The sequence below is a fragment of the Biomphalaria glabrata genome, chromosome 18 (assembly GCF_947242115.1).
Source record: "Biomphalaria glabrata chromosome 18, xgBioGlab47.1, whole genome shotgun sequence".
Lineage (NCBI taxonomy): Eukaryota > Metazoa > Mollusca > Gastropoda > Planorbidae > Biomphalaria > Biomphalaria glabrata.
The window spans coordinates 9,175,721-9,187,781 of NC_074728.1; the positions used below are offsets into that span (position 1 = coordinate 9,175,721).

Below are 12,061 nucleotides of genomic sequence, written 5' to 3' on the forward strand. Positions count from 1 at the left end.
TATTATAATTTGTAATATTATTTCTTGTTAATTTTTCTAATTTTTTTTTTTTTGGTTTATTTTGTTTTGTTTTTTTGTACTTTATATTTTGCTTTACATTTCTTCCTATTAATGTATTGCAGCAATTTTAAACTTTTTTTTTTATTTCTGTTTAACAGTTTCATATGTTGTCTGGTTGCACTTTCATATTATGTTTTTTTTTTTTTTTAACAAACAATTTAATTTTTACTTTCTCGTGTACAAAACTTGTCTAAATTTGTATTTTTTATTCTATTTTGCAGCCCAATTTCCAAGAAGGCTAGACAAAACGGCTCTCACGCTATGACTACATCGGAACCACTATTGTATACGATTGTCGCACGTGTAGGAAAGTCCAAAGGGAAATCCTTCGTTCTAAAAGAAGACTTAATTAATGACAATATTGGAGGTATTGAAATGAATAACTTTGAGTCATCACTCCTAGGCAGATTAACCATACTTGTGAAACATCGGTCCTATATAAGGATATATGTGAGTCATCGTATTGCCATAAAGTCGATTCAAGAAACTGAAAAAACACATGTGCTAGTGATTATTGATTGTGCAAATTCATTGGTGGAACGTAATGTCAAGGTTAATGCTACCAACCTGTATCAAGAGTATTCGGACGTTTCTGGCAATGTGAGTGAAACGTTTTGGAGCTATTTGCACCGGCAATTCCCTGAAAGTGAACTGGACTTACCAGAGCCCTCTCTTGATGACCATGTTGACAGCATAGCGCTGCCGTCTCCGAGTGAGGCCCCGGCGACTCCAGCAGCTCACACCATGTTGAACTTTATCAGCGCCGAAACGTCGAGTAGCCAAGCAGACGGCACGTTATCCAGCCAAAGGACTAGTGCGTCCGGCAGTGTTGGCGCCTTAACCCAAAACGATCAGCAGGATATAAACGTGAATGTCTCATTGGCTACAGCGATCGTCGCCGAAGACGTGACGGACAACGTCAGCCTACCAGCGTCGAGACCTTTTCCTTTGGAATCGACATTGAACTTTGGGGTCAAACAGGACGAATCGCTGCTCGGTGCAACAGCGTCCGAAGACAGCCTCCGGCCGGTTTTCAAAGAGAGAGAAGGCGAGCAGCAGGAGGACAGGTCTCATGCGGTCGATGCGAGGCACGTCAAGGAATGCCTGTGGGCGGTGCAGCATGAAAACAAGATCTTGGAAACGTACAAGCAATGTGTCCTCTGCAAGAAAAACGCCAGAGACATCACTTTCTTGCCGTGCGGCCATTTTATCACTTGTAGAGTTTGTGCGGGCCCGATTTTTACTTGCACGCTTTGCAACAGGGCCATCCTTGCTACCATTGATACCTATTTGAGTTGAACTGTTCACTTCTTATCAAGGTAATTTATTGAAAAAACTTTTTAAAAAATGTTATAGGCCTATACAAACAGAAAGAGAAGAAGCATGCATACATTTAGGTGTGACTTTTAGAAAACTTGAAATTGTTTGTTTATATCTGTGAATGATTATGTTTTGATATTTAAAAAGATATTTTGTATAAATTAATTGTTCCGAAAAATTCTATTCCAAATCTATTTTTATCAAATTTTCTTTTTTTTTTTTTCTTCTGTTCAGTCTTATAAAATCACCATTTATTTGATATCAAGTTTTGTTCTCAACAGACAATAAAAATATAAACACAGGTGTTGTTACCCCGCCCCATTTTTTTTGTTTATTTTTGTGTAGAAATTTGTTCGGATCTTATTCAGAAAAGCTTCACTGCGTGAGAGCTCAACCAGCTAATAGATCATGTGAGCTCAACCCAGCTAATAGATCATGTGAGCTCAACCCAGCTAATAGATCATGTGAGCTCAACCCAGCTAATAGATCATGAGAGCTCAACCCAGCTAATAGATCATGTGAGCTCAACCCAGCTAATAGATCATGAGAGCTCAACCCAGCTAATAGATCATGTGAGCTCAACCCAGCTAATAGATCATGTGAGCTCAACCCAGCTAATAGATCATGAGAGCTCAACCCAGCTAATAGATCATGTGAGCTCAACCCAGCTAATAGATCATGAGAGCTCAACCCAGCTAATAGATCATGAAAGAACAAAGGAGTGACCAGAACGTTCGTCAATAGAACTTTCTTATTTCACTACCTGGGAATCATGTCCACGTTAATTAGTCATTTCCCATTCCCCCTCACATAGGTCTCGCCAGCCACATAAGGAAGCACAAAAGCCCTCAGCCCCCCTGGATGATAAAAGTGGTCATCATCGAACCACGAGGGAAGAATTATATATATATATATATATATACATATATAATTATGACCACCCAGTCAGAATCGTGACCCAAGTAACCTCGTATGCTGTCTATAAACTACCTTTTTGGGTTTAGATCATAACATTCCTCAAAAATTAAAACTATTTATTATTATGGCAATGTACTCTGACAATTTCTAATAAAGTTAGTCAGTAAAGATAAATGTTGAAGTCTCAAGATTTTGATACAATCTTTGCTGCTTGCCATAAATCTAGTTCGCATGTAATTTTTCTCTTTCTAAATACATACCCGGTATTTTAGGATGTTGTATTATGTTTAATTCATGAGATTCGCATACGATTTTTCAATAGCATATTTTTTTCAATAGTTGATTTGACGAGCTTTTTATTATTAACCAAAAAATCGCTGAGTATTAGGCCTAAGTAAAGATCATTTTCGGTGACTAATTATGTATCATAGTACACAAATTAGGTGTGCGAATACAATCAGTAACTAAACGCATCAAAACTAATGACAAGCAGAAACAGGAACAAGAATATGCCTCATTTCGAAATAGTACTAACCAGATTCATCACGCTATTCATCCGCTATCCGTCACGTCACTTCCTAATCAGGAAAACAAATTTGGATTAGCAATTTAAAAAAACAACAACTTGGATGTTGCCTTTTCTGTTTAATGGGAAAACTGTTTTGTTTTTTGTTTCCCCGTGGCACTAAAAATAGGTTTGCGGAAGTGTATAATAAAATTGTTCTTTTACCTCTAGCTAGATTATATCTTTTCTCTATTTTTTTATGTAAATATTCTTTTGGGCGTCTTTCGTACTAAAAATCTAGAGTGCTCGTGGTCCAATCCTGTAGGTGGACATCCGAGAAAAGGGGTGGGGGTGTATCTTGGTGAAGGTTTCCGTGCTGCCTTTAGCAACTTAGTTCGAGTCGGTAATCCAAGCGCTTTGCAATTCGGGCACCACGCCCACGGAAGCGTGTACTATGCTTTTAGATTGTTAGAAGTAGCAGAAGTCGTTTAAACTCTGTGTATCGGTACATCAAGCAAAGTTACTGTGAGGCCTCATTCTGGGCATAGGCAAACTAGGCAGGCCGCCTAGGGCCTCCGATTAACGAGGGGGCCTCGCATAGGAGTCATAACAATTTTTTTTAGATAAGAAATAGCTTGACTTGTGTCTAATGGTATTGTTGGAGTATACTAGGTATTAAATAGATGTGCTTTTTTTTTTCGCTGATTTTTTATATATTTTTTCTATTTCCTTTGCGGCCCTCAGATCCTTTCCGCCTTGGGCCTCCAAATATCTAAGGCCTGGCCTGCCTCATTTGCTACAATCACGTTCACCTTATTTTCTAACTTAAAGAGAGATAAGGTCCATCGGTCAGATGATGTTTCATCTGTTTCTGTTGCCCAAGGTTAACGGGGGTGTCCTGTGGCCAACATAACGACCAACCACTTTTACTTTACCCCAACTAATGTCAGGTATCCATTAAGCTGGATGGACTAAGAGGCGCCCTATACATCCTGAAATAAAAACCCCACTCTTCACCAGCATTGGAATCCGAGATGTCCGGTTCGGAAGAATGGCGTATTACTACCCAGCCACCGCGCCTTCGGTTTGATCGTTATAATTGTTCTTAATTTTATAATGTAAAATTTAATTTGGTCTGGACTAACTTATTTAATAAAATCTGTAAAAAAAAATAAAAAAATCTGAAGATCCACAATATGAGACTAACAAGACCATATTTGTCATGACACATGAACTTGGAGATACGCTATAATGTTGAAACAATCTAGAGATTTCGTACTTCCCCCATCCCCCGGGCACCAATATGATAAGGCGTAGAACTTGACAAAAAGACGCCCATAACCGCCATTTAAGGTATGCTCGAAGCATCGAAATAGCTTTAAAATGAAACCTAAAGTATAATGCAATCATATATAACCCAATCACTGTTCAAAGTGTTGACCAGTTTCGTGCTGACTCTTGGCTTCTAAAGGAATAGGATATAAATATTTGAGACGTATTTCACGTTTTATATCAGTAAATATTTGTTATTTCTAATTATATACCGGTATTTATTGTATCTTTAATTAGGTTTTGGATATGTGAATTAAAAGTGTTCTGCATTTTTTTTTCTGGATTGGTTTTAATCTAATACGTGTGTTTCTATGGTAACTGTAGGAAGAGGTTAGCGATTGGTTGTGAATGAAGAAAGACAAGCGGCAATGTCGTCAGTTGTCTTATGTACGTCAGAGCTCCAGAATGCCAAACTGAAAAGACGTGTTTTTGTAGTGATTTAGATTTTACCTTTTTTTATATTATTACTAAAGTCTACTACATACATTCCATTTAATCTCAAGTTGAATTTGTCTATATTGTAGTAAAAGTTATGTAAAAGTTATGTAAAAGTTATGAAAAAGTTATGTAAAAGTTATGAAAAAGTTATGTAAAAGTTATGTAAAAGTTGTAAAAGTTATGTAAAAGTTATGTAAAAGTTATGTATATTTTGTTCACAAAGGAAGTTATTTTGAGCTTTATAAGAATATATACGCTAGAGCGGTTTTGTTGTCTACCAGCAGTTTGGTGCTACAAGTCAACGACAGTACACAACACTTTGTTTATGCTTTATTCAATTTTTATACAAGGAAATGGAACCGCTGGAGTATATTGTGTAACTGGAAATCATTCAAAGAAATTGAACGACTTGACACCACTATATTCAGTTTGGTATCTTTTTATTCATGGTCCCCCAAGGTTTATATCGAAGACAGCCAATGCATTCTAAGAAAGTAATTACATCTTTGTTGGCTTCCAACTCTGAAAGATCAGTGCGTCCTGAGGCTTTACGAATCAGGCTTAATAAGAGTGTAAATAGGTTGATTGATATCAGTTAGTTGGGTAGAGTCTAGTTCAGTAGTGCAACTGTTAATTATTCTACGTGTCCTATTTCATGTTGTGGAGTTTATTGTCTGCTCAGTCGTATCGTACATTCATTCATGTTGTGACTACTTGGTACTTACTTACAAATTCAATGTTTCAAGACATGCTATTAAAAATGTCATTATTTTTTATTTGTATTACTGTTCAGTGAATTCTTAACCCAAATAGCTCACACTGTTGTGCCGTGCGTCTTGTACGTTTCCACACTACAGCGTTGGAAAGCTTGCAAAAGTTGATGTTTTTTAAACTTTCTTATAAGAAGAGCATATTATGTCTCGTTTGAAATGAAAGCCTTATGGCTATTTTTTTTTTTTAGTGAAAACTGCATGCGTATCGCTTTTTTTATACTTTTTAAAGAATTTTTTCTAACGAACAGGACATAGCCCCAGTATTATATGACCGCATCATGGGCATATTTTTTATTTTTTTGTATATATTCTAAAATGTATTATAAGTATATATAAATATATATTTTATAATTAGACATATCGTTCTATTTTTTAGTTACTAGTTATTTATTAGTATAAGATTTAATTTTTTTTTTTCAAAATGTTTTTTAAACATTTTATTAATTCAGAGCTACCCGTCTTTGCTTATGGTATGCTACGCATTTTTCAAACCGGAAATTTATTTACATTTAATTTCCTGATACGCTTGAGTGTTTTCGTCATCGATTTAATATCTAGAATAATTGATTGATAATCACCAAACAGTACTAGATCCATACAGTCTATAATCTTCTTAAAAAAAACAGCGTAGCACAATTATTTAATGACGTCAAGGCAATTATCTTAGAAAACAAAGCAAAACAAAAGTGCTAAACAAAGAAATGGGTGCAGACACTACAACAACAAATACAATATTTCTAGTTGAAGATGTTGGTTTACCAATATACATGATGGAGATGTTTGTTTACTAGTATCGGCTGGTCCTTCAGATTTGAAGATAATTACACCCTAGCCCGAATCTTCCACAGAAAGACGGGGGGTGGGGGGATGGCGGGGGCAGGATTTGAATCTCGGACCATCGGACGACAATCGTGAGCGCCAACCACACGACCAGAGTAGAATCTCTTACAGAGGCCGCCGAATACACACTTTAGACCAAAAGGAGAACATTCTTAAACGGCTAAAAGTAAACTTAAACCGGCCCTTGTAGACAGCGCTGGATGTGGCAAATTATGTAGATCACAGGACCTTGTGCGAGACCAAGCGTTATAGAAGGCCTGAACACTGACCTGCAACGTCACAACCTGTGGGCAGTGGAGACCAATAGCCACGTCACTGTTCTGTTCTATTATTGGCGCCTTTTTAGCAATGCCGTTCTGTATGGAAAAGAAAATCTGGATAAAAATTAAAAACTATCGCAGCGACTTAGCTGCCTTTTAATTAATTCAAACCAATTCAATTTTCTCATAAATTTGCATAAAATGACATACGATTTTATAATAAACAATGATAGTAAATAAAGTTAGTAATAGCAGGAAAAAGAATTCCCAATATGTTCTGAAAACTGTTGAACTGTTTGTTAGGTTAACGACTAACGCATTACTGCGTCAGGCGGTGCTGTTATCTTATATATCTAGCAGACGTCAGCAAGGTCAGAACGGGAAAACCTTTTTTTTATTATTATTATAACGTTACTTCAAAGCATTAGAACATTGGTACTCGAGATTTTTACTCTTGGGGGTCATATAGATTTGAATACATTCGTCACGGGCCACATGACAATAGAAAAAAATTTACCGGTTTTTTAAATTACAAAGCTTCGATTATTTTGTCTCAGTTATGTAATTAATTTGTAACAGATCTAGACTTCCAAGAATAAATCTGTGCAATTGAAAATATTTTTACCGATTGCTTTGCTCAGCGCAATTTTATGCTTTAAGTTTGCTCACTGACACTAGTGTGGACCATTGGGGATAAGGGGTGGGGGGTAGCTGGTAGTTTTCCTTGATGGCTTTTTAAAAGCAATTTAAAAACAAAAAAAGTTTGTTCGACTTGAATTCGAACTCGACAGCTCAAGCCGGCACACTAGCCATTGAGCCAGCCAAGTGTTCATGAAAATAGAAGGTTTTTTAGTTATCTATTGTTAGTTTAAAATATTTTGGTGACGAACTTCGAACCAACGTTTTCTTTACATCCTATAATTGGTGCTGTCTCTGTATAAAATAAAATTAATTATCTATGGCCAATTAATAAAATAGTTGGTCAATTTTTCGATTATATCGTGTTTTGTTTGGGGAAAAAAATGATTGTGCAGAATTTCAACTTGATCCGAGAATGGGAGAAATAACGTGCACGAAATTCTCAGAGAGAATTATTAAAGGGTCTGTGGACAGGAAAGCTAGAAGGCCAGATAGCACCGCCTCAAGGTCCTAGGTTCGTAGTTTGGGCGTCACTGTTGTAAAAGTAAAGTTCCCCTTTCAGACCATGTGATCTATAGGGCAGATGATGTGTTTCTGTGGCCCACTGTTAACGAGGGTGTCATGTGGCCAGCACAACGACCAACCAACTTTACTTTTCCCTAATTAGTGTCAGGTACCCAATAGAGTTCTGTATACTCAGGGGTGCCCAAAGATAACGAACATTATAAATCCTAGTCTTCACCAGGATTCGAACCCGGGTCCGCTGTTCGGAAGTCAAGCGCTTTACCGATCAGCCAACGCGCCTCACTGTAATAGAACATTATATAATTATACAAGTATAGAAAAAAAAAGAAATACTTCCTTAATATGAATGTTAGAAATTCTATGAAAATGGTGTTCTGTTTTAAGAAAAGGGGTGGAGAGTGGGAGATATAGCGACTGAGACTCCTGATTGAACATGTGCAGAAATGTGGTGTCAGTCTTTAAAAAAAGAACGGACTTATCGTCGACTTCCTGGTAGTTTTATGGATTATAACTGTGTATTTTATTGGTCTGTGTTGATATATATAAGTTCAGAACATTGAAGGGTGACTGTAGTGCCGTCAAATATCTTGGCTCTACATATAAAGTAAAGATCCTCTTTCAGACCTTGTGGTCTATATGGCAGATGATTGTGCTGGCATCATGACACCCTCGTTCACCGCGTGCCAAAGAAACGGATAAATACGGATACGAGTAATGTTGGTTAAAAAAAAAAGTAACAAAATACGTATTTTAAAACAATTGATTGCTGATATAATAATATTTTAAACCTCATAAAAAACAAACTGCTTATGTCCCCTGAAAAGACACGACGAAATTACAAGACCAGTAGGCTACTAATTAATGTCCATATGTACTAACGGGCATACCAACTTTGGCAACGTATAAAAAGCTAATTATAGATAATTGAAAATAAAACTTTTCTATTAGTATTGTTAAACATGCTATATATAGATAAATAGATCTATTTTCTAAAAATAGTCTATATATTTATTTATCTCTTCTTTGTTTTCTACCTCAGATTGTAATAGCTGGTAGACCCGGATGCAGAAAGAGACAGAATTATGCCAAGATCAGGCCGGATAAGTCAACGGAAGAATCACCGTGCCCGTCAAACGACTAAATGAGCTTATCGGACTTTTTTTTTTTTTTTTTTTGAATAGTTGACCATTAATCTGTTCATTGGTTCGAAATCTTATATAAAATATGTCTGTATGTAATCTAGAAAACACACACAAACATGTTTATTATTGTAGGTTGTGAACGATTTGTATTATCTATAATCTAGTTTATTTTTATCATATAGCTTTTTAGCCTTTTTCTCGCTCGAAATTTTTTCCAACAAACATGCCCAATGTAATATTTTTTTTGGTTCCTTCGCCCTTTCTTTCCTTTTAAACCTTGCAATCTGTAGGGCAGATGTTGTTAAGGTCATCTGTTTATTTGGCCAGCAGTTAATGAGCAGGGTGTCATGTGGCCGGCACAATGTCCAACCGCCTTTACTTTCCCCAACTAAAGTCAGGTACCCATTAGAGTTGGACTCAGGGGCGCCCTAAAAATCCCGAAATTCAAAATCATTCTTCGCTGAGATTCAAACACAGGACACAGATTCAGAAGTCAAGCGCTTAACCACTCGGCCACCGAGACCCCCTCTTTCGCCCTGTATGGGCATTTATACTCCTGAATCTGCTTAATGCCCTTGAAGTAATCAGAGTTCGATTTACACCGAAGCCAGAAAAATAACTGAATAAGATTGATCTTCTTTAAAATTACCTCCTTTGTCTATAACGTGAGGCTGTTTAGTATTGTAGATCTGAACTTTAGTTTTTCACAAAGAGTCTACCATAATGACTTTGACATATTTCTCTGTAATAACTTTTCATGGCTATGTTTTGTTTTTTCGTTACAACTGCAAGCATGTGTTATTGCTCTTTAAGGATTTTTAATCTAAGAGATTGGCGATTCCATTCTGTTTATTATGTTTTTTTTTAAAGTAAAGTTCTCTTTTCAGACCTTGCAATCTATAGGGCAGATGATGTAAAGGTCATCTGTTTCTGTGGCCAACGAGGGTGTTATGTGGCCAGCACAATGACAAACCGCCTTTACTTTTCCCAACTAATGTCAGGTACCCATTGGAGCTATGTGGACTCAGAGGCGCGCAAAGATCCGAAATCTCTGTCTTCACCAGGATTCGAAACCGGTACTCCCGTTTGGAAGCCAAGCGCTTTACCGCTCAGCCACCGAGCCTCCATTCTGTTTAAAACTCTAATGACATTGTCGGCCTACTTACAGTTGTTGAAGGACTCCCTATTTTGGAGAGACCTTCCCATCGACTTGTATAGATTTTCCTTTGTGATCGAAGATAAGCTCAAGCTCATTTTCTATCAACTCAAAGATGGCTATGGAGTAGTATGCTCCCTTTGAAAAGACGACCGCTCAAGTGGAGTTCTTTTTATGACTGAACCTTTTGCCCTTTTTCCACGTACAACACAGGAAACTGTGGCCTTTACTTTTGTGGTTGAAGAACCGGTCCTTTTTTATTTCTTAGTTTGGTTTGCTTTTCTTCTTGATGCTTGTGCTTGTTCCCTGTCCACAGCTCTCGTTGGCACCATCTCTATCAACATTGTGAACTGTGGGGCTATGTCTTCCCAGTAGTCAACATTCATGTCCACTGCTCTTGTTGGCACCATCTCTATCAACATTGTGAACTGTAGGGCTATGTCTTCCCAGTAGTCACCATCCATGTCCACTGCTTCAAGTCCACTTATTGGAGGTGGGGGACTAACTTCGCGAGTTGACATTGAAGGATGACTTTCAGGGTACGTTTATCATCGACATAATGTGCCCCCTTCCAGACCTTGCGATTTATGAGGCAGATGATGTAATGTTCACCTGTTTCTGTAGCCGACGGTTAACGAGGGTGTCATGTGGCTAGCACAATGACCAACAGCCTTTACTTTTCACCAACTAATGTCTTGTACCCATTTGAGCTGGGGGGGGGATGGCGTCCTTATCATCCCGACATTAAAATCACAGACTTCACCAGGATTCTAATCCGGGATTCTTCGGTTTGGGAGCCAAATACTTTACCACTCGGCCAACACACAGTGGCTTATTTCTGGTGGGGGGCAGGGGGTGCATATTCCAAAGTACCCCCGAGCCTCCACTTGAAAAGGGGGGGGGGGCAAATGAATGCTCTAAATTTTTATTACATTCAATATTAAATAATACGCCACTGACATGTAATCTTGCTATTAACGTGGAGTAAATTGTACTAGATAGCACTGATCTAGATAATGTTATAGATGCCTTTGCTGAACAGAAAGCACGACCTGAGGCGATATGAATTGAGATTTGTCACTTGTGTATTAACTCGCCAATAAACAAACGGTATTATTCATTAAAAGAGTCTTAATGATTTGATTTTATTTTATTTTACTGATATACTGTACCAATTGGAGTTAAGACTTATGTATCTCATGTCATGATGTCGAATGTCAAAAAGCTGAGGCACCTATAAATGACAAACCCACGGGCCCCCCCCCCCAAATCCCTAGCTATGCCACTGCCACAACACCTCCATCATCAACATAATAACTCATAATTTTTAAACGTGCCTAAGAGACAGAGAGAAAATGATTGAGACTTTTGATTAAGGCCAAAAACGAGTTGATCTATTACTCCCCTCCCTTCTTCCTCCACGTTACTACATCAGACAGTGCTTCCCTTGTTCATTCTTCAAGAGGCTTGGCAATATCCCTGGAATCTTTAAGGGTGGAGTAGGGTGGAAGAAAGTTGGGACCCTAAGCTTTAAGCTTGCGTTGGTCCATTCAGCACTGTCGCCCCCCCCCCTCGTATTTTGAAATTAATCATGCCCTGTTTCGGTTCCGATAATTCGAAAAACAAAATCTTCCAAAACTTTTCCTGCGCGATATTTCTGTTTCACCCACGTGTTAACTGGCATACCATAGAACAGCAGATTTGAGGCATTTACCAAACTTTCAACACTCTGCTATTTATTTCTAACATTGCATTGGGTGTGTTATCATGGCTTATATGGTATGTGACATCATGTATTGGCACAAGTCCCTAATGTCCTATTTAGTGTGGGTTCTTTTTTTATTAAGGGTCAAAGGGGAGATGCACTTTGCTATAACAATATTCACGTAGCTATACCGATGTTTTATTCTTTATAATATAACAGATGTATTTTTTACGCGTTCTCATTATCACGTTGGAGGGTTCAGATAACTAGGAGGGTTCAGATAACTAGGAGGGTTCAGATAACTAGCAGGGTTCAGATAACTAGCAGGGCTCAGATAACTAGGAGGGTTTAGATAACTAGGAGGGTTCAGATAGCTAGGAGGGTTCAGATAACTAGCAGGGTTCAGATAACTAGCAGGGTTCAGATAACTAGGAGGGTTTAGATAACT

General features: G+C 37.8%; 1 protein-coding gene across 11 annotated transcripts in view; it reads left to right on the top strand.

Moving 5' to 3' along the window:
- The window catches only part of LOC106069250 (uncharacterized), a 33,469-nt gene extending 22,435 nt beyond the window's left edge, over nt 1-11,034 (top strand). For 10 of the 11 annotated variants that reach the window (XM_056016600.1, XM_056016603.1, XM_056016597.1 and 7 more), the window contains exon 2: nt 282-5,702. In XM_056016600.1, the coding sequence (XP_055872575.1) occupies nt 322-1,359 (1,038 nt within the window). In that variant the 5' untranslated portion in view covers nt 282-321 and the 3' untranslated portion in view covers nt 1,360-5,702. Of the gene's footprint in view, nt 1-281; nt 5,703-8,649 lie in introns of those variants that run through there. The other variant, XM_056016594.1, reaches the window with a different exon arrangement.
- The last annotated feature ends 1,027 nt before the right edge of the window (nt 11,035-12,061 follow it).